The sequence below is a fragment of the Rana temporaria genome, chromosome 3 (genome assembly GCF_905171775.1).
Source record: "Rana temporaria chromosome 3, aRanTem1.1, whole genome shotgun sequence".
Lineage (NCBI taxonomy): Eukaryota > Metazoa > Chordata > Amphibia > Anura > Ranidae > Rana > Rana temporaria.
Genome location: NC_053491.1, coordinates 47,623,545 through 47,646,883, shown reverse-complemented (window position 1 = coordinate 47,646,883; position 23,339 = coordinate 47,623,545). Strand labels below are relative to the sequence as shown.

General features: G+C 43.7%; 1 protein-coding gene across 18 annotated transcripts in view; it reads right to left on the bottom strand.

The window, feature by feature from the left end:
* Nucleotides 1–8,985: 8,985 nt before the first annotated feature.
* PPIP5K1 (diphosphoinositol pentakisphosphate kinase 1) overlaps nt 8,986–23,339 on the bottom strand; it is a 239,242-nt gene continuing 224,888 nt past the window's right edge. For 17 of the 18 annotated variants that reach the window (XM_040342509.1, XM_040342513.1, XM_040342515.1 and 14 more), the window contains 2 exons: nt 21,443–21,550; nt 8,986–12,890 (listed from right to left, as the gene is read on the bottom strand). In XM_040342509.1, the coding sequence (XP_040198443.1) occupies nt 12,427–12,890; nt 21,443–21,550 (572 nt within the window). In that variant the 3' untranslated portion in view covers nt 8,986–12,426. The remainder of the gene's footprint in view (nt 12,891–21,442; nt 21,551–23,339) is intronic. The other variant, XM_040342514.1, reaches the window with a different exon arrangement.

Sequence of the window (23,339 nt, the reverse complement as noted above, 5' to 3'; positions counted from 1 at the left end):
ATGTAGTGGCCGGTGGAAGAAACCAAAGCAAGCAGCAAATAGAAGTAGGTAACCAACACACACACACTTGGACATCAAGGAAGATGACGTTTCTACTGGAACTTGTATTTCTGCAAGAGGGCAAACATCAGCTGCAAGGAAAGCGATACTTGTAAATATTATAAAATGCTGGTTTTGTTTGCTTTTGTTTTAAGATGGCGACAGTGTCTCTTTACAGAACTCTTAAATGAACAAAAGGAAGGCTAAGGAGGTGAAAGGTGAGGGGCCAAGCTCAACTCCACAATGGATAATGTGAGATTTTTATAAAGGATTCAAATCTCCAGCTCTACAGGGAATGGGGAATGTTGCAATGCAGTGTTCGCTAAAAGTTACGTCTACTTAGTATGAATTGGCCAGATTTGTGCCACCCTTAAGCTAGCCATACATGGATAGAAATTCAGCCGTTTCAGGAGGGACCATAAAAATTTCAATCCATCCACGGACAGGGTAAAGCCCTGTACACGCGATCGGTTCATCTGATGAAAATGGACCGATGGGCCGTTATAAATCGGACGAACCGATCGTGTGTGGGCCCCATCGTTTTTTTTATCCATCGGTGAAAAAAAAATAGAACCTTTTTAAAAAATTTCTTATGGTTAAAAAACCAATAGAAAAAAACGATCGTCTGTGGGAAAAACCATTGGTCAAAAATCCACGCATGCTCAGAATCAAGTCAACGCATGCTCGGAAGCATTGAACTTCTCAGCACGTCGTAGTGTTTTACGTCACCGCGTTGGAAACGATCGGATTTTTAACCAATGGTGTGTAGGCAAGACTGATGAAAGTCAGCTTCATCGGATATCCGATGAAAAAATCCATCGTATTAGATTCCATCAGCTATCCGATCGTGTGTACAGGGCTTGACTGTACCCAAGTTGATCCCTCAATTAACTTGGGTACCCTCAGCCTGTTAGATTTTTTGACATGCGATTACAGCCGGCCGCTCTAGCTGCTAGCAGTCTTCATTGTGTTTCACCAGCTTGGAAGGCTTCCTGTGCCCCCCTGCCAGCAGAACACAAAAGAGCTAGGGAGGTATTCCCCCATCAATACTGAATGTGTTGATGGGGAAATTAAGCAATTTTCTTTCCTTCCATCTGTGGTGAAAGAAGAGCAAACTGAAATTATCTATGGCCTTTAATGTCTTTCCACCAACAGCACATTTCTTGATCCTAGCTAAATTTCCTCTTGAAACAGATCCAAGCTGTTTCCTAATTTTATAGGATGAATCCTAAGGAGCCTTCACTCTTGGCTTTTTGTTTTCATTAGTCTATATCTTTTGTTAAGATAGCCAATCATAACACAAATGTGAGACCTACAGCATTATGTAGGGTTGTCAAGACATGACTTGCTTGTTTCAAGAAATCAACGCTCACATTTTCGCAGGTAAAAAAAAAAGTTTTTTTTTAGGTAGCAGGGTGTGGAGGGGGTCCTTAAAGTGGAAGTTCACCACAGAATTACCAAATAAAGGGATTTTTATAACAGCTTACCTGTAAAATCCTTTTCTTGTAGTACATCACGGGACACAGAGCTGCATATTCATTACTATGTGGGTTATAGAGTCTACCTTCAGGTGATGGACACTGGTGTAATCAATTAAACAGGAAGTTCCCTCCCTATATAACCCCTCCCCTACTGGGAGTTCCTCAGTTTTTGTAGCAAAGCAATAAGTGTCCCAATATCCCCAAACAAGAGGGGTGGGAGCTCTGTGTCCCGTGATGTACTCCAAGAAAAGGATTTTACAGGTAAGCTGTTATAAAAATCCCTTTTTCTTTATCGTACATCACGGGACACAGAGCTGCATATTCATTACTATGTGGGATGTCCCAAAGCAATGCTTACTGAGGGGAGGGAGACACCAACAACGCAGACCGCCATCAGACGTGAGGACCTATAATGCTGCCTGCAGCATACTGCGCCAAAAGGCTGCATCCTCTTGCCGTCTTATGTTCACCTGATAGGAGTTAGTGAACGTAAGCACAGATGACCAAGTTGCGGCCTTGAAAATCTGCGCATAAAGCGCTTACCATCCTGGTAGGGAGCACCCCCACAAAAAAACAGGGGGAATCCTACTCTAACCCCAAGCCTGAATAATAACCTGATGAATCAACCTTAAAAACAGTTGATTTTAGACGCTGCCTGCCCTTTCCTGGGGCCTCCTGGTAGCGCAACAACATCAGTTTTCCGTATCCGAGCAGCCGCTTCAGATAGGCCTAGACCCTTCTTACTGCAACGAGAGAAAGAGTGTAACCATTTTAATAGCTGACCTGAACACTGCCTGCCCATCTAGGGTCTTCTGGCAGCCCAATAAAAACGTCAGCTTTCTATATCTGAAACCTTCAGATAGGTATTTAACTGCTCTCATCTCAATTGAGAGAAAAGCAATAACCTTTCCTTCCATGAAACAAGGTTTTGAAAAAAGGGAAGGTAAGAATATCTAGATTCAAATGAATACTAGATCCTTCTAGTAAATAAGGTTGGGTGAGGATGAAAATCACTCTACTTTTAAGAATAATTGAGTATGGCTCTATACCAAGAAAGTTGCCAATACTGAAACTCTTGGAGGCTACCACAACCAAGAACACCAATTCCCTTGTTAAAGGATGAAGGGAAATATGGTGCATCGGCCCAAGGAGCTGACCCTGTAAGCCGACAAAACTAGAGCCAATCCTCCGAGCACAAGGGCGACCTAACTGGTGGACTTATACAAGGGGTGACGTGCATAACAGCCCGGACCAAAGAGTGTGAAGTAATCGACCTTTGGAAGCAAGGCCGAGATCGGATCCTTGATATAACTTAAGGCTAGCTCCGTCTCCTTTCCAAATGTAGGAAGGCAGGAATTTTACCTTTGACAAACTTCCACGGATGCCACCATCTGGTTTCACACCAGGAACCTGGGCCTTCCAGACCGTAGGCTATCTGGTCCTGGAGGCCAGCTCTCTTGTATGAATCAAGGGAATTGCCGCTGATTCTGAAAGCCCCGATCCTCGAGAATGTGGTCTATAATAGCCAGACCATTAATTCACCTGTTGCAAGGCAGAATGTAATACCCCCTGCAAAGTAGGCCTGGACAAGATGTAAGGGACTGTGGGTCCTCTACTACCACCCTTACTGTTCCTGCACCGAGAGTTATGCCGGAGTAATCAAGCCAGCTTCCGTTCTCCTCTAAATGTTGCATAGAAGCCACAAAAGTCGCGGCACTGGGGGGAGAGACACAACCAGTGACAACTGGCCCCCCCCCCTCGGATTAAAAACACATCTGCCCCGCATGCGGGTGGATCCTTTATCCTTGACCCCAAGCTGTTCAATCTCTTGTTGAGCCTGGACGCCAATACATCTTATGTACAGGGTAATATTTCTGTGACATTTGGTCAGGAAAACAGTCGGGGTGTAGAGGTCATTCTCCCGGAGACACTTGTTGACGGCTCCAGCGAATCGTCTGCCAATTCTGCATTTCATGAAATAACGAATGCCAATAGGCAAGGCACAAGCTCCTCCTTGGTAAATTAAGTAAATCACTAGTATGGCATAGTCTGATTGTACTCTGACAGAACCAACCTGCCACCTGAACGTTCAGGCCCCTAAGCCAGATGCTCCAACGGTAGCTCTAGCTGACAGATAAGGCTCCCTTGGAGCTTGACTACTTCCCCTGGGCCATGGTCTCTTCCTGACCTGGCAAACCCTTTTAGTTAAGAATCACCAAGAGGAATTCCAGCATATCTTTGGGACCGGGTTCTTTGGATAATGCTAGGTCAAGATCCACTCTTTCTAGGCCGACAAAATATTGTTTATAACAGCCCTGAATAAAAGTTAGTATAGGGAACTGTCTTGAATGAAGCCAGCATCTTCCCTAGTGCCTTAATCAAAAGGCCAAAAGTAAGGAACTGTTCCTTGCCGTGACCACATAGACCAGTTTTCTTATAGCGATGGTCTTGTCTGAGGCCAAAAAAAAAAACTCTCCTTTTTGGACTGTGCCAAACATACCCAGCTTCTTGTCAAATGAAAGAATGTATCTTTAGAGTTCCAGATACTTGACCATGCTGGACACCCTTAGGTCCAGCCATGCTACTGACTGACCCATCAGCAGGAGTTTGCTTCGGTATGCCATTACTGCTATACCCTGGGCCTACAGACCTGCTAGAGGCGGGCGCTAGCACCCTGACAACCCAGGCACGGAGGCTAACCCAAAAGGGCAAGACCACCAACTGGAGATAGTGCTGTTCCCCTGCGAAACGCAGACAACCTCTGCAGACCCAAGTAAATAAACACATATGCAACTGGCTCCCCATGTGTGTATGTGGCAAGTGTTAAAGCCATATGCCTCAATGGAAGTGTGTGTACATGGCAGCGTGTGTTCCTGGAAGCATGAATTCATATAAATATGTTTTAAGAAAAACATGCATATAGCATGTGTGCTCTGGAACAAGCATCTTGCAAGCAAGCATGCGATATAAACGTGTTATGCAACAATGTGCAACATGAACCCATGCAGACACGTATTTCTATGCAAACACAAGGAATCCTGTATTGCTTAATTAGGCCGCCATGTACAACTTTAAAGTAATCATGCATCCTTATGCGATTCAGCATCTTCCATGCGATCAACATCTTATGCATTTTAAGCACTACTGTGCGGACAAGAACCCTTGTGTGACCAAGGACTCTTGTGTGACCAAGCACCCCTGTGCGATCCAGCATCCTTATGCACTCAAGCATCTTAATGCGACTTTAGGCATTTCTGTGAAACAAGCCTCTCTATGTGATCAAGTATCCTTGGGTAATCCAGGACGCTGTTGATCCGACAACCATGTGTGATCCAGCTTATTTTTGCATTCAAGCATCTTTAAGCGATCTTTAGGCATTCTTGTAGAAACAAGCCTCTCTGTGCGACCAAAATATCCTCGAGTAATCAAGGACTTGGGTGATCGGGTAATCATGTGTGATTCAGCATTTTTATGCCTTCAAGCCTCTTTATGCGATTCTAGGCATTTCTGTGGAAACAAGCCTCTTTGTGTGACCAAATATCCTTGGGGAATCAAGGGCTTGGGTGATCAGGTAATCATGTGTGATTCCAGCATTTTTATGCATACAAGCATCTTTATGCGAACTTAGGCACTTCTGTGGAAACAAGCCTCTCTGTGTGACCAAATATCCTTGGGTAATCCAGGACGCAGATGATCAGGTAACCATGTGTGATGCAGCATCTTTTTTGCATCCAAGCAACTTTATGCGATTTTAGGCATTTCTGTGGAAACAAACCACTTCTGTGTGACCAAACATCCTTGGGTAATCAAGGATTTGGGTGATCAGGTAACCATGTGTGTGTGATCCAGCATTTTTATACATACAAACGTCTTTATGCGATTTTAGGCCTTTCTGTGGAAACAAGTCTCTCTGTGTGACCCAATATCCTTGGGTAATCCAGGACTTGAGTGATCAGGTAACTAGCATCTTTATGCACTCAAGCCTTTCTATGCAACTCTAACAAACATGCAACACCATACAGACAGAAACATGTATCCTTATGCGATCCACAATAAAACATGCTTTGTTACTTGTTTTTATCCCACATGCATTCCAAACTCATGTATCTTATGCAACATGCGGACTGGTAAAAAGGAAGTTATCCTCTGTAGATGTGCGTTTCCTCAATTAAGAGACGTTAGCAATGTGTACCAGCAACTGTGCATCCCTCAGATGTGCATTTGGTTAGCCTGAAGCCGACACCAGGCTGAGGACCATATGGAGGTCTTACTAGCCACCTATAGGAAAACCTCTCTTTACACTCTAAGGAGAAGATAGAGGCTTTGGCCGAGTAGGCAGAGGGAAATTATATGCAGCATGAATCTCTGAAAAGACTGCAGGTGCAATCAGAACCTGTAGGGCTATTGATAGCTTCTCCTCGTTAGGCTGCAGCTCCTGTCTCCTGTCCTCTGACAGTGAACCTTCATCCCCAACTCTTCTACTCCCTTTGTTTAAGGATTAAAGCAGGAAAAGGGACACACCCAGCTTTTTTTTTTTTGCTTCTTGTGAGGATGCTGCGAACATAGCAGTTAACCTCTTGTAGAACAACAAATGTGATGCAAAAAACAAAACACATGCAGAGTGGCTGCAATGTTGGGGGAGGCTGCACTGATTGCCTGACAGGTCTGATGGCTCAATCTGTGAGCTGTCTCTACAGGGGAGAATAAGGGGCCACCAGGTTCAGGTGGCGATTCCTTTTTATATTCCTACCCCTGACCTTATTCAATGGGGAGACCAAAGTCCTAAGCTAAAAGCAGAGGAGCTTAACCCAGGTGCATCAACAGCTGAACATAGTCTGGCAGCAACAATGCCTGCTAATCTGCACAGCTAGATGCGGAGTAGGCGTCTTAGATGAATCTGTATCCAACTCACACAAGGTGCTTACATTTGTGTCCCCCTAGCTTTACAGAGCTCTGACGTCTGGGCCTTTTTGAAGAGCCCTCTCTGCGACTGCACTGAGCCGGTGAGCACGTGCGACATGGTAGAGCCTGAAGCTGAGGAAGTGGGACGCACAATAGACCAGCTAACACTTAAGCTTCCGTCTTTGGAAAGCATGGTAAGCGAAAACATCAGGCATGTCTTTTACTGCCCATAGTAGTGGAAAAACAGATAAGACTTGCAGCTACTCATGGAAGACAATGCTTTGCATAGGATTAAGGGCATTTTTTTTTTTTTTTTTATGTACCAGCCCCTTCAAGGGGAGATATATGGGTACTACAGCCATCCTGTCTGAACAGACATAGTGGCCCAGGCTACATGCCGGCTAGGGGAGGTATATGGGTGCCCTGAGCCATCCCGTCTCAAAAGACATTGTGGTTTACATTGCCCATGCATAAAAACATAATATAGGCGAGACCCATAGTCCCCTACAGAAGACCTACTGTCGAACCAAGTCCCGTAGGTCCCTCTCTTACCTTTCCACGCTGCAGGGTATTGCCAAGCAAGAGGCCCAATCTTCCCCCTTCACCGTGGGTATAGTCCTAGACCTTCAGGGACCGGGGTCCATGGCAGGAACACCACACCCCTGGACCTATATAGCACCCTGGCAGCAGAAAAAACATTTGGTCCTTAGAAGGCACAAAGTTCTGGAACCCAGGATCCAGCCCTCCGCAGAGAGGCATTATAGGCTAAACCTCGTTCTTCGTACCGAGGCCCAGGTACCGTCCACTTTGGCTATGAAGCACCTTGGACGGATCCGGATTTATGGAGGCTTTTTACATCCAGCATGGATCCCTCCAGTGGAGCTCCTAAGAGCACATGTTAACTCGTGACCAACACCTTAGACACTGATGAAAAAACTGAGGAACTCCCAGTAGGGGAGGGGTTATATAGGGAGGGAACTTCCTGTTTAATTGATTACACCAGTGTCCATCACCTGAAGGTAGACTCTATAACCCACATAGTAATGAATGTGCAGCTCTGTGTCCCGTGATGTACGATAAAGAAAAATATTACACCGCAATATAACAGGTGTACCTTAATAAATGCATAGTATCATGTTTGATTTCAGTCTGTGCTCCAGTTTTCCAACAACCAGCAATGAAAAACTGCAGCTATTACAAATGACACCATGGAACTTATGCTATCTAGGTCTTGTGATCACAAAGCCTCTTTAGAAAAGCTTGAACATGCTTTCTCTGCGCCCTTTTTTTTAATACTAAAGACACGTAGGACTGTGTACTTTGAAAGTGCAGTTGCACTCTACAAGTGAATTTGCTCCAGAGCTTAGTGCACAGTCTATTTGACTTTAGTAAATCAACCCCTGTGAGTTGCATGGTGTCGCTAGTAACAGCCAGTAGTTTGATAATGTTGATTGCTGGACAACCATAGTGTGATCAGAAGTCAAATATGGTGCTATGCATTTAAAGGAGTTGTAAAGGCAGAAGGTTTTATTATCTTAATGCATTCTATACATTAAGATAAAAAGCCTTCTGTGTGCAGCAGCCCCCCTAATACAGTGGAACCTTGGATTGCGAGTAACGTGGTTAACGAGCGTTTCGCAATACAAGGATTTTTTTTTTTTATTCTGACCCGGTTTGCGAGTGTTGACTTGCAATGCATGCAAGATTCAAGCCTCTGTGGTGTGCAGTTCGGAAATACTCTGAAATACTGCGTTCCCCAGTGTTTCCGAATGCAGCCGAATGGTCTCTGAGTATTTCTGAATCTCTCTGGCGCCCCTCCACCTCTGGCCACATGTGGTATTGTATGCCATAGAAGTCAATGTGGAACTAATTATTTTCATTTCCATTAACTTCTATGAGGAAACTTGCATGCTAGTGCTTTGGATTATAAGCCAAACTGCAGCTCCGTGTCTGAATGGGCACACGGAGCTGCAGCTTGCCTCGGGTGCCCCCATAGAAAGCTGCTTGCTGTGGGGGCACTAGACAGGAAGGAGGGGCCAGGAGCAGCAAAGAGGGACCTGAGAAGGGAAGAATCCAGGCTGCTCTGTGCAAATCCACTGCAACAGAGCAGGTAAGTATAACATGTTTATTATATAAAAAAAGAAAGACTTTACTATCCCTTTAAGGTACGTCTGGCATAAGGATTAATGAATAAATCTAGGGCAAACTTCCACTTTAATATTAAATTAAAAAAAATATGAACGACTTGATGTATCATGTTAGCAAAGAGATAAACTTTTTTATATTTCCCCTGGTTTCCTTATATATTTGGAATTCATTAATAAATAGAGTCTCAAACAGTACTGAAGAATCAAGAAGTACAAAATATGTAAATCGTATACATACACTAGCAAAACATTTAGAAACAGTAGTATAATAAAAAGTGACCAACAACTCCACAAACTGTACAATGAACTACAAAAACAGCATGTCCTGCAGGTGTTTGAATCTCAATTACAATTAGGGGTTTACCTATAAACTACTCACTGATCACTAATGCAAAGAGAGAGATGGCGAGAGCATAAACAGCAAACATGAATATCTTGTATTCAGCACAGTGGTACATGGTCCAAACAGTTTTGATAAACAATTAAATTAAAGAGCTGCTTGTTCTACATAGATATATACTTGTATACAATATAGATTTTGTGTTACATGTTTAATAGATTATTTGAAAAATATCATCTTCCTTTTACACATCCAATGCAGTAATACTTTTGCACTCACAAGTCGCCTCCCCACTTCCCAATTGTAGGGCTTCTGGTGTGATAAACATTTATATTATTTGTTTTTTACATTATTATTCTTTTTTTTTTGTTGTCACCATGAATCATTTTTTGTTAATACATTTAAATACCGTCATAGAAAATGGAAATTAACAAACCAATGAAAGTATTTAAAATGCTGCATAACATGTACATTTGTATATAAAATTACATTTCATTAAATCAAAACCAAAAGCCCCATTTTAAGGTCGAATTCACACCAAGGCATTATTCAGGGGCACGTGGAAATGGCATTACAGAAGAAAAACAATCATTCATTTCCGTGACACATATACACAGCATAGGGTTCGCTAGAAGAAAGAAGGCTTTGGAAAAATGTATTTCAGTGCTCTAAAAACAGTTGTAGAACCACAAGGCACCTTTATCTGTGGTTCTGAGGTACATAGGTGTGAATAGGACCAGTCAAGTATGAGAACATGACATAATGTAGTAGATAGCTGCTCTCTGTGCTATACTTTACATTTATAAGGAGTAAAAACAAAAAACTCTGCAATGCATTATTGGTAAAGTGGTCTGAAGTGGATATAATGTACAAATACCATTCAGCTCCTTGACCACATTCCAACAGCTTTATAGGAACTCTCCGACATAAAACTAAGCAGTTACAGGCGACTCGTTATTGAAAGCACTGGGGCTGTGATCCTTATTTCATTATTAGAGGGTATACCAACACTTCCCTTGCAGCATTCTTGTTCAAGGTCAGCGACTCACCAAGTAGCAACAGCAAGAATAAGGTTGACAGCCTGGCAACTGCACATTCAAAAACAAGTCAGCAAGGGCAAAGTGACAGCTAAAAGTATTCTGCGAACATTGTAAATTAGAAAATCGGTTAAACGCATTTATTTTTGCTGGAACCCCCATTTTTGTTTTCCACAGTATTTAATATCATTTACAGTAACGTAATTTAAAGTAAAGAATTTCCATCCCCATTTTTTTCCACAATAAATCAACCAAACTAGTGGAAAATATAGATTTAGTTACAAAAGATCAAAAGATAACCAATAGTTTGCAAAGGCTGTGGAAAAAACGAGTCGAGGGCAGGACAAACCATATCCCATTATCTGCATTATTCAACATATGATTATTGTTTACATCCACGGCTTATATTTCCAACTGCTGAAGACCATTTGTTGTTTCTTACAAATCTACACAAGAAATAAAAATATCTGCTATAAAATTCCATTACCTTTTGGCACCTAAATTTTATTTTTGTCCTGTGAGCGAACCACATTCAAGCAAAATATCCTTACTGCATTGTATATCTTCAAGTATCCTACAGGACTAAAATACACCCTGTAAAGTCTAATAGTTATACAAAAAATAAAGCCTTAGCTGCTCTTTTCTGCTTAATATATAGTTTCAGTGTCCAAACAAGTGACACCCGTGGTAGTATATTCTACATACAGTCTTCTAGATAGAATAAAAGGAATATACCCAAGGTTATAAATACCTTCTTTCACAATTATTTTAACAGCTTTGCGGCACAATCTGTACCGTTAAGAACAAGTGCAAATTAATAAAACCCTTTCCTTCCAGGACAGCACATAATGATTTGCAAAAGAAACAATTAGTCTTGCTGGTCTGCTTCTCCTAGCAACCAGAGATAAAATCTGGACTATGACCTGGGAGGTCAGTGGGTAAGGTTAGCACAATGTCAGTAATCTGTCTTATGTTGATTAGTTTAACGATATATTTGTATTATTAGTACATAGTACAAAATGTCAGCAGCAGGGACACACAATTACCAAACATTAGCTGGAGAGACACCAGCTTAGAAAATATCAAATGGATCTTTAGTTACAGGACTGTATTTTCTTTTTTTAAACTAATTTACAGTCCATTTAGTGCAGAGTACGACGACAATATAAAGAATATGACTAGATCCCACTGATAAGAACCTAAGCTCTTGTTTTCCTGCAAACTAATTTAACACGAAATGGAGCAGGATGTAAACACAAAAAAATAGGAGGGTTATTGGTCAATTAACCAGTGTCACTTGTAGAGAAAAGAGTTCCAAAAACAGTGGTGACTAACCCCCCTATGGCAGTATAAGGAGGTCCAGATGGCACCCAACAAATTAAGAAATCGCAGAATATATGGTTATGGTACACCACGTTCATGGTAGGACTGGAACTACATAAGTACTGTACTTACTGTATTTGGTAGGTTTACAATACCATTACTGCAAAATGAAAAACCGTATCTGCAAGAAACTATCATCATTCAGGCATTTGAAAACTGTGCACCTACATCCATTGATGTCTTCAAACACATTACTCCTAAATCTTACTTCTTTAGTGCTGGTGGGCCAAAAACATTAAGAATTTAAAAATGTTAGTGCATTAAAAACACCAACAAATTAAAAGAAGTCTGTTGTTGAAAGATCCCCCTTATTTTGTTCCAATAACGTTTTATAGAAAAGAAAGTTTCTCTTAATGTGTTACAAGAGTGTCCATGGAACCAGGATCCAGCTGCACAGATTGTCCTGACCTTCACATCACTAGCATATTCATGCCAATTTCTATCCAAGACATTGGACAAGTGAGACTTGAGATAAAGTTTATTCTGAGACTGAGAATATTCTATGACAGAATCTTCATAGTTGCTGGTATGGACTCTGTAATGCAAAAATAAAACCTATGTCCCGGACAACATCTTAAAACATTCCCTTCAGAGAGTGTGGACTGGCAAACTTCCGCATGGGAAGTGTTTTTGAACAAGGTAATTTGTTACAACAACTCTGTTAATCTTAAATATGTAACAATATCCAAAACAGCAGGATGGATTCATAATTGTGGAAGGCTCACTGCGCAGTGATTACTCGTATTAACTGACTACCAGTATTCTGTTATCTGTAAAATACCGAATTCATTACTGATATTTGAGTCTAGTTATTCCTAAGAATGAGCATCTTCATTATTTGTAAAGAATGGTAAATAAAATAAAAAAATGGTGATGAATAAATAATCCTCCGTCTAAAATTGTACATGTTTAGTAGGCTTTGATGCAGAATTGTGTTCAACAAGTTGATATAATGGAACACAATCCACGAATACTACAGTGTAAATACCCTGGCAGTTCTCTTGGGCAAAACCCAGTGTTTATGCTGGCAGAGTGATTCTAAGTGGTTTGTAGAGCTATCCACAAATGCTCAGCCTTTTCATTATTCCACCTATCACCTACAATGACGTTTCTTGTCCATGTAAAGATAGTTCTGTTAGCATTTGTTCATCCAGTACCGACCGCTGATGTATCAGGTTTTCAAAGACCATGCTCCCTGACGCAGCAGGTGGAGGATACGGCAAGGAAGGGTAGCCTGGTACTTCTATACCAACAATCACTTCTTCTTCCATGGAGGGTTGTGATGTAGGTGCCAGATCACACAGAGACTGCCGTTCTAGGTAGGTAGAGTCATGACACAATGGTTCTTCCACTGGAGGCAGGTCCTGCCATGCTTCCTGACTGCTTGAAGTCTCCTCGCCTTGTATCTGATTTGGTTGAAGGTTGTCATCAAGATTCAACTTTCTTCTCTGCTCCTCAGTTAGTGAAGTCTTAGCATTGAAATTGAAACGTGATGAGAGATCTAGATTAGTTGGAGATGAAGGACCAGCACTTGACACAGTGCTGGAAGGTCCACTGCTGTCTACAAATGGCAAGACAAAAGCTTTGTTAATATTGAATGAAAAAAATAAATAACCTTTTATAGACATGGTTGCAGCTATTTTGGTCAAACAGCTTTGGACATTTATTTTTTCGAAGTTGCTTGGTTACAAAAGGACACACATTACAACTCACAGAAGTTGAGCCTGAAATACTTTGAGCACAATCCCAAAGTAAAAAAAAGAGATTTTTAATACAGCTTACCTGTAAAATCTTTTTCTTGGAGTACATCACGGGACACAGAGCGGCATTCATTACTATATGGGTTATATGGAGTACCTTCAGGTGATGGACACTGGCAATCTCAAACAGGAAATGCCCCTCCCTATATAACCCCCTCCCATAGGAGGAGTACCTCAGTTTTGTAGCAAGCAGTATGCCTCCCAAAATGGTCCTCAAAAGAGGGGTGGGAGCTCTGTGTCCCGTGATGTACTCCAAGAAAAAGATTTTACAGGTAAGCTGTATTAAAAATCTCTTTTTCTTTATCGTTACATCACGGGACACAGAGCGGCATTCATTACTATATGGGATGTCCCAAAGCAATGCTTACAATGAGGGGAGGGAGAACATCTCCAAGACAAAAGGATTTAATTTAGAGATATACTCAAATCATAATAAATCCAACTTAGTTGAGAAAAATAATCTTAAATTTTAAATTTAACTCAAAAAAGAGGAGCCCCCGGAATCCGAGGGTCTCAAACTGCAGCCTGCAGCACTGCCTGCCCAAAGGCTGTATCTGTATTCCTTCTTACGTCCAACTGGTAGAATTTTGTAAACGTGTGGACAGAAGACCAGGTTGCCGCCTTGCAAACTTGAGCCATAGAGATCTGGTGGTGTGCTGCCCAGGAGGCGCCCATGGCCCTAGTAGAATGAGCCTTTAATGATACTGGAGGAGGCAACCCTTTCAAGCCGTAGGCCTGAGTGATTAATTGCTTAATCCACCTAGAAATGGTGGACTTTGCAGCTGCCTGCCCCTTCTTGGGCCCATCCGGTAAAATGAACAGCACATCTGTCTTCCGGATCTTCTTTGTAGCTTTAAGATAGGCCTTCATGGCCCTGACAATATCCAAGGTATGCAGCAACCCTTCCTTTCTGGAAGTAGGTTTAGGGAAGAAGGATGGTAATACCAAATCCTGGTTCAAATGAAAACTGGATATAACCTTCGGTAGGAAGGAAGGATGAGGGCGGAGAACGACCCTGTCCTTATGAAAAATAAGATATGGTTCCTTACAGGATAAGGCCGCCAGTTCCGATACTCTTCTTGCGGAAACTATGGCGACCAAAAATACTAACTTCCTTGTCAGTAAAACCAAAGGAATTTCAGCCAACGGCTCAAACGGTTGTTTCTGTAAACTTGACAGAACAAGATTTAAATCCCACGGGCAAAGCGGGGATTTAACTGGAGGTTTAATACGTAAGACCCCTTGAAGGAAGGTCTTAACCAGCGAGTGGGTGGCCAGCGGCCGCTGAAACCACACTGACAGAGCAGAAATCTGTCCTTTGATTGTGCTTAATGCCAATCCTTTATCCACTCCTAGCTGGAGAAAACTTAAAACTCTATCAATGGTGAATTTGCGAGGAAGCCATAGCTTGGACTCACACCAGCCTACATAGGCCTTCCAGACCCTGTGATAAATCACCCTCGAGACCGGTTTCCTGGCTCTGATTAGGGTAGAGATTACTTTCTGAGACAGACCTCTACCCCTGAGAATCAGGGATTCAGCTTCCAGGCCGTCAAATTTAGATGCCGTAAGGCAGGGTGGAGGATCGGACCTTGCGATAGCAGGTCTGGCCGTAGAGGAAGAGTCCAAGGGTCTCCCACTACCATGCTTAAGATTAGTGAGTACCATGCCCTTCTGGGCCATGCTGGAGCTACCAGGATGACTGGTATGTGCTCCACCCTGATCCTGCGCAGCAGGCGGGGTAGTAACTGGAGCGGGGGAAACGCATAAAGAAGTTTGAACTGATGCCAAGGGCAAACCAGCGCATCGGTTCCGCAGGCCATCGGATCCCTTGAGCGGGACATGAACCTGTCTAGCTTCTTGTTGAGTCTCGATGCCATGACATCCACGTCCGGCACTCCCCATCTTTGGCAGAGTGCTTGAAAGATTTGTGGATGCAGAGACCATTCCCCCGGCCATAGAGTCTGGCGGCTTAAGAAGTCCGCCTGAAAGTTGTCCACTCCGGGAATGAATATTGCCGATATGCAGGGCACATGAGCCTCTGCCCATAGGAGAATCACGCTCACCTCTCTCTGAGCGGCTTGACTCCTGGTTCCCCCTTGGTGATTTATGTATGCCACGGCCGTGGCATTGTCTGATTGAATTCTCACCGGGAACCCCTGCAATTTTGACGTCCAAGCCCTGAGGGCTAGTCGAGCAGCTCTGAGCTCCAAGATGTTGATGGGCAACTGCTTCTCTAGCTTTGCCCAAGTACCTTGGCGAGTGCAACCATCCAAAATTGCTCCCCAGCCTGTCAGGCTGGCGTCTGTGGTCACTATCTTCCAAGCCACTGGGCTGAAAGATCTCCCCTTCAGTAGATTCTGAGGGTCTAACCACCAACACAGACTTTGTCGGACTCTTGATGAGAGCGGCAATGGGATATCCAAGGCCTGTGGCCTTCTGCTCCATGCTGACAGGATGGCTGCCTGCAGGATGCGAGTGTGACTCTGGGCGTATGGTACCGCCTCGAATGTGGCCACCATCTTGCCTAGTAACCTCATACATAGGCGAATAGTCGGTTCCTTTTTGCTTAGAACCAGTAGGATTAATTCCTTGATGGCTTTGACCTTCCTCAGAGGTAGAAACACTCTTTGTTGTTCTGTGTCTAATCTCATGCCGAGATATTCCAACTGCCTTGTGGGCAGGAAAGCTGACTTTTCTCGATTTAGGACCCAGCCGAACTTCTCGAGGTATTGGACCGTGAGGGCCACTGCTCGCTCCAAGCCGGGAGACGAGTGATCTATGACTAGGAGGTCGTCCAGGTAAGCTAGGATCGTGACCCCTTGGATCCTTAGTTTGGCTAGGATTGGAGCTAGGACCTTCGTGAACACCCGGGGGGCCGTAGCCAACCCGAAGGGAAGCGCCACGAATTGGAAGTGACGCGAAGCCACCATGAAGCGTAGATATTTTTGATGTGGCTGATAAATTGGAACATGAAGGTAGGCATCCTTTATGTCTATGGACGCCATGAAGTCGTCCTTTTGGAGTGTGGCAGCTGCTGACCGCACGGATTCCATCCGAAATGAGCGGATCTTTAGGTATGCATTTACCATCTTTAGGTCCAAAATTGGCCTGACATCTCCATTGGACTTCGGGATGATGAATAGGTTTAATGCCGACATTAATGCGGCTCCTTTCTCCGGATCGTTTGGAATCCTCGACTCCTGGAAATGAGGAGGAGGAAACTTTAGGAAATCTAATTTGTAGCCCGTGGCCACGGAAGACCGTACCCAGTCGTCGGGAATGCTGGCTTCCCAAACCTCTGAAAAGAGTCGCAGCCTTCCCCCCACCTTCGTGGGTGGGGGCGCCCCTTCATAAGGTCGGCTTGGAGGCTGGTTTTGCTGGTTTGCGAAACCACTGCTTTCTGCCTCTAGCAGCCTGTCCTTGAGACTTGCTGTTGAAGCCGAAGTTTGCTTTCGCAGGAGGCCGTCGATACTGTTTGGTATTAGAGGGCCCCTGCCCAGGGGAGTACTGTCGTTTAAACGCAGGCCCCTGAAACTTCTTCTTAGTTGGCAAGAGAGTACTTTTGCCGTTTGAAATGGTCTGAATGTATTTATCTAGGTCTTCTCCGAAGAGTCGTCCTCCATGGAAGGGGAACCCTACCAGGAGCTTCTTGCATGGGGGCTCGGCCTCCCAGCTTTTTAACCATAAGAGTCTTCTCATATGGATAAGGGATAACGATAAACGTGACGCTTGCTGGATAGAATCCTTAATTGCGTCTACCGTAAAACATATGGCCCTAGGGACATCCGAAAAATCTTCTGCCTGCTGGGCAGGAATAAGTTTAAGCATCTGCTTAATTTGATCCGATAATGCTTGAGCAACCCCAATCGCAGCCACAGCTGGCTGTACTACTGCCCCTGCAGTAGTGAAGGAGTTCTTAAGTAGTGCTTCCAAGCGTTTATCAACTGGATCCTTGAATACCTGTATGTTTTCTACAGGGCATGTTAACGACCTGTTAACACATGAGATGGCTGCGTCCACTGCAGGAGTAGCCCATTTCTTGGAAAATGTATCTTCCATAGGATATAGGGCAGAGAATCTTTTAGGTGGTAAGAAGATCTTATCTGGCTTGTTCCAATCTTGGAACAAAACTCCCTCTAATAGAGGGTGGATCGGAAACACTGCATTGCTTTGAGGCGCCCTCAGTGAGCCCAAAGCTGAAACCGTCGATACCTGGAGATCTGGTACTGGCAAGTTGAATGCATTATGGACCAAGTCCGTTAAGGCTTGAATCCACCAGCCCTCCCCTTGGGAGACTGCTCCAGACTCCTCTGTATCCGGATCTTCGATCCCTGAACCTACTTGGTCCTTGTCCAAGAGGTCGTCCAATTCCCCTGAGGAAAGGACCTCCTCTTCTGAGGGTCCACGCTCGGGCGACGGAGACCTAATCCGTTTACTGCCCCGCATAGCTGTGGCTATCATTTTTCCCATTCTTTTCTCCATCTCTCTTAAGGAGGTGAGTAATACCTCGTCCGTGACCATCTTAGGGTTGGACTGACCCGTGCCAGCTCCAGCCCCAGATCCCGATGGCCCCAAGGCTCCCTGTGGGGAAAGCAGCGGCATAGCTTTGTCCGAGACCTCAGACTCTCTGGGGGAATCCCCACCTCTTGTACCCTCTGACCCGGATGCCATGGTACAATACCGAGGTACACCTGCTACTTATTGGTACTTGGAACTATAAAAGTTAATTGCCCAAACACCTGTTTGGGGGATAAAAAATGCTTCCTCTCCCCTAGATGACTTTTTTTTTTCAATCTTTTTTTTTTTTTTTTTTTTTGTTTTTGTTTCAAATCCAGGAAAGAAAAAACATTCTGTCCCCCTGAGTAGTATTGCAAGAAAAACTATGAGATGGAAAAGAAACAGCCTATTTCTAGGCTTGAAAACAGTCTTCTGAAGACTGCAATATTCTTTCTGGCCACTGTGTGTCCTCGGCGCCCCGTGCTGCCGCTCTGGTCTTTCCTCCCCAGTTCCAATGTATTGAATGAGCTGTTTGGAACGAAAAAGGAAGGGCCGCCCCTTCCTTAAACCACTGACCCGCCCTTCCCCCCTCAGCTAAACGGCGCGAATTGCGCCTATAACACCTGAACGCGCGCGCCCGCCGATAGGGGGGGGGGGGGTTGGGGGGAAGGGAGCCTCTCTGCTCCAGCTGGAACCACGAGGAGGTCAGCGTTCTGCCTGCTTGCAGGCTCTGAGGAGGAAGACTGATGGAGCATCGCCTGGAGGCTTGCAGGTAAGCATAGCTCTCTGACACACACATACACTTTATATCACACAGGCCCCACTCAATGCTTTTCCAACACTACAAGGGAGGTCACTTCTTATGGGGAAAAAATACACATAGAGCCATCCTATCATTAAGATATGTGACTAGTTTGCCAGATGCAGCGCATAACTTTAGGCATGTCCCCTGTGACCCCCAGAAAAAACCTGCTAAGAACCAAGTTCCGCAAGTTTTCCCCTCACTTACCTGCTCCATGCCGCAGGACTTTGCCAAGCAAGAGGCCCAATCTTCCCCCATCTCCGTGGGGATGTCTAGACCTTCAGGCCCTGGGTTCCTATGAAGGATCCACTGTCCTGGGCCCATATAGCCCTCTGGCAACAGAAAACATTAGGCACCCAAAGGTTTCTAAGTTCTGGGCCCAGGGTCCAGCTCTCTAAAAAGAAAAGCATTATGGGCTATACCCCAAGGGTTTGGGGTCCGGTTACTGACCACTTTAGCGCTGAGGCCTTTGGACAGAACCGGTTAGCTCACCTAATCCCAAGGATGCGGAGGCAAGCTAAACCATGACCAACACCTAAGACACTGTCGTAAAAACTGAGGTACTCCTCCTATGGGAGGGGGTTATATAGGGAGGGGCATTTCCTGTTTGAGATTGCCAGTGTCCATCACCTGAAGGTACTCCATATAACCCATATAGTAATGAATGCCGCTCTGTGTCCCGTGATGTAACGAAAAAGAAAAACGTAATTTGAACTACAGGGATAGTAGTGTGCGTTCACCCTTTTTACAGTTTAGCTGCGTCTGCATTTCTCTAAATATTGACAATAGCTGGAAACTGGAGACAATTTCTTATGATTATTATTTTAAGAAACACAGCTTGATGACCAGTGTCATACTCGATCACCAGCTGGGAGACCACAATTTTAAGTTATAGAGTCCGTGCATTTGCACTTTTGCCAGGCAAGCTCTTAAAATGAGGCACACTTTCCTTTAGGTTAAAACAGATAAACCTAAAGATGTGAAGGAGGAGGACAGCTCTATGAAGTTGGGATTATTAACACTGTTCCAAAATACCTTGAAGGAGAAGTTCACCTTTGGGAATATGTTACAGATCTCACCTGTTTTTAGGGTGGAACATGTAACGTTCCCACTGCTGCAGCTTTTCCCCTGGCACACCCCCCTAGTGACAGTGAGCCAGGGATCTTCTCCCCCCCCCCCCACCTGCTGTCACAATAGAAAAAAAATGGTTGTGCAGGGCTATGCCCACCCAGTCATGTTATTCATTCACAGAGTTCTGTGAATAGGAGAACTGTAAGTACAGACAGCCTTAGCTTAAGTTGGTTTGTAGTTCTCAATCAACTACCAGGTGCTATTGAGCACTCTAGGTAGTTCATTGTTTCTTCCTGCCATTGCGTAACTGCCTGCCCATACGAGGTACGAGCAGACAGCTCATACTGACAGTCTGCAGGAGTCTGCATTGCACCCACGATCTGCTGACTGTGGGTTTAATACTCTGCATGCTCCTAGTAAAAAAATAAAATAAATGCAAACTTTTTTACCTGCAAAAAGATGTGCAATTATTTTTTTTTTTTACAAGGGTGAACTTATCCTTTATTAAGGCTGAGTTCACACTAGTGTGAATTGGATGCAGGTTTTCCAGCATTCAATTCACACAGCAGGAGACTGTTATTGGCTCTCTATGGAGTCAGTTCACACATCTCCACAGCGGCTCTGGTGCGATTTGCACAGGAGCCCTGTGCGTCTTTTGGTCTGTTTTAGGTCCGAATTCAGCCAAAAATTCAGACAGAAATCGGACCTGAAACGGTGAACGAGGAAACACCAGACTTCATCTGTGAACCGCTGCGTGCTCTTATGTGAACCCAGCCCAACAAAACAGTTGTCGTGTTTACCATTCCCTCTAGCTTAAAGCTTACAATTGTTTTACCAAGACTGCAGGTGCATTTTAATCATTACAATTTAGAACAGCAAAATTGTTTAGATTTATATTCTTACATTTTGAGAACACCTTGGCATATTCTAAATACATAAAGTGGAACTTCAGTCAAAAACAATACTCTTAAAAAAAGATCCCTCCCCCTCCAAACACCTATCCTGACTAAACTGTGGAAGAAACATCTGCATACTTGCTTATTTTCAAGCCATTTCAGTTCAGTCATGTGATCCGGCTCTCCTGTCTCAGCTAGCAGTGGCTGCAAAAGAGAGGAGGAAGCACTGACAACGGATGGGCCACAGTAAGCCTATGGGTGATGTCACCGCTCTCAGGCATTGCTGTACATTGTCAAGCTCTCTCTTCCCTCCCCTGTAGCCACTGCTGGCTGACATAGGGGAGATTATGTGATTAGACCGAAGTATAGCATAAAGCAGAAATACACATTTTTACAACAACAAGTTTATATTTATTGGTGATGATGTCTAACAATAGTGGAGACTCTGGCCAATGTTGATAGATGTGTGGTTAAAAACAGCAGTGTAAGAAAAAAGCTGAATATAGTGTAAGCAAAGCTAAATCTTAGACCAGCATTTCTCAATAAGGGTGACTAGTACCCTGGTGTGTCTGTCTGGGTTTGTAGGAGGTGCAGCGCTGCGCCTGGTATTTAAGGTCATGTGTGTCCATGGTGAAAGCAGGCTGGCACCCTGGAAACGCAAGACACTAATCCAGGGTGGCAATAAGACAGCCCCAGCATTCAGAAAGGGTGGAAGTCTGCCTATATTTAGACCTGCTCCACCATCTGCCATGCTGTGGTGAAGATCAGAAGGTAGGACTTTCCTGTGAAAAGGTGGTGGTGGGGGTTGAGGACTCTGAAGTGAAAAGTGAAGAGGGGTTGGGGAACTTTGATGTCAAAGGGGGGTGGAGGAACTAAGGGTTTTGATGTCAAACGGTAGGGGGGGGGGGGGACTAAGACTCTATAGTGGTAACGGGGAGGGGAGACTGAGGACTCTAATGTGAAGGGCACTGGGGTGCTTCGTGATTTTGCATACTTTCAAAGGGTGCCATGACTGAAAAAAAGTTTGAGAACCACTGGCTTAGACCATGTGCATGTAGACAAAATGGAGATACAAAGCACTTACACCAGGGTGGCCTCTCTGAACGCTGGCGCAGAGGAAGAGAAGAAGAAGAGAGGATTCTGTGAGGCAGGCAAGCATCGCCAGGTGCATGGCGGTGTGAATCACATCCAGCTGATAAAAGTGGATAAACAATACAAAGTTTTGACAAACAAGGCACTACATATAAATAGATCTGAAGCATAGAAATGATTAAAATGAGACTCCTTATACTTTTTAATTTTGGATAGATTGGGAAAGAGTATGCTCACAAGGTCCCTACTGCAGTTGGTGGCCACTCTGGGGAAATTCCCCTTAATGTCTAGAGTCGTCACAGAACAGAATTTGGGAAAGAAAATCTCTCAACAGTGACACAAACAATGATGAAAACAGGGTTAAGAGGAATTAGAATCTCTATCCGTTTTTTTATTGCTGGCCACATACTAATTGGAGAAATTTTCCCTCACTTCTTGTTCCAGTGACCAAACTGCAACAAATAAGATGCAGAAATCATATAAATATGACAGCAGTTCAGAACCTTGCCCAATAACCAAAACTAGAAAAGTTCTGGCTGGAGTTTAACAGTAAAGAAAAATCCAAGTTTTGTTAAAATACAGATTAAAAGTTGCAGCAAAATAATTTCTGTGATTTAATTTAAAGTATAACTAAAAGGCAAAACTTTTTTTATCCAATTTTTGAATGGAGTACAGATAGATTAGAAGACCAGTTTTTACTGCTGTCTGTGCCCCCGTTAAGGAGATTCACCCTCTCTCTTTGTCCCGTTTACTATTATCATTGAAAGTGAAAGTAAAAGAAAATCCCAAATTTTGGGTTGTCCCCCAGAAAAGTAATAGGAGGGGAAACTTCCAATGGGGACACTAGTTCTGGTCATTTGGGGGTCCCCAAGGAATTCTTCTAATAATTTCCGGGAATTTTCGCTTACTTCCTGATTGGCTATGGTACAGTGACGTGAAGGAAAATCTCTGCAATGGGACACAGATAGTAAAAAACAAACAAAAAAACAACAGAAAACAAAAACAAAAAAACCCTCCCTTACTCTGTCTAAAATGAAAAAAAAAAAGTTTTACCTATAGTTCTACTTTAATCAAAAATTATGTTTCCATTTCAATCTGCAGCAAGCTTTCATTTTATAGAACTTCCAAGTAATCAAATATTTTTGCAGGCAGAATTCCCCAGACTCCACATCCCATTTTATATAAATAGCTAATTTCCTGTCCCAGAAATCTGCACAGAACATGCAATTGGATAAGCGTTTAGAACAGAAGCAAAGCAGATAAACATTAGAGATGAGGTTTGGATCAACTATGAGTATGACCTAAACCCAGCTTGTTTGCTGAATGGACAAAATAAAGGGATTTTTAATACAGCTTACCTGTAAAATCCTTTTCTTGGAGTACATCACGGGACACAGAGCGGCATATTCATTACTATGTGGGTTATATGGAGTACCTTCAGGTGATGGACACTGGCAATCTCAAACAGGAAGTGCCCCTCCCTATATAACCCCCTCCCATATGAGGAGTACCTCAGTTTTGTAGCAAGCAGTATGCCTCCCAAAATGGTCCCCATAAGAGGGGTGGGAGCTCTGTGTCCCGTGATGTACTCCAAGAAAAGGATTTTACAGGTAAGCTGTATTAAAAATCCCTTTTTCTTTCTCGTACATCACGGGACACAGAGCGGCATATTCATTACTATGTGGGATGTCCCAAAGCAATGCTTACAATGAGGGGAGGGAGACATCTTCCCAAGACAAAAGGATTTAATTTAGAGATATACTTAAATCATAATAAATCCAACTTAGTTGAGAAAAAAATAATTTTAAATTTTACTCAAAGGGAGCCCCCGGAATCCGAGGGTCTCAAACTGCAGCCCGCAGCACTGCCTGCCCAAAGGCTGTATCAGT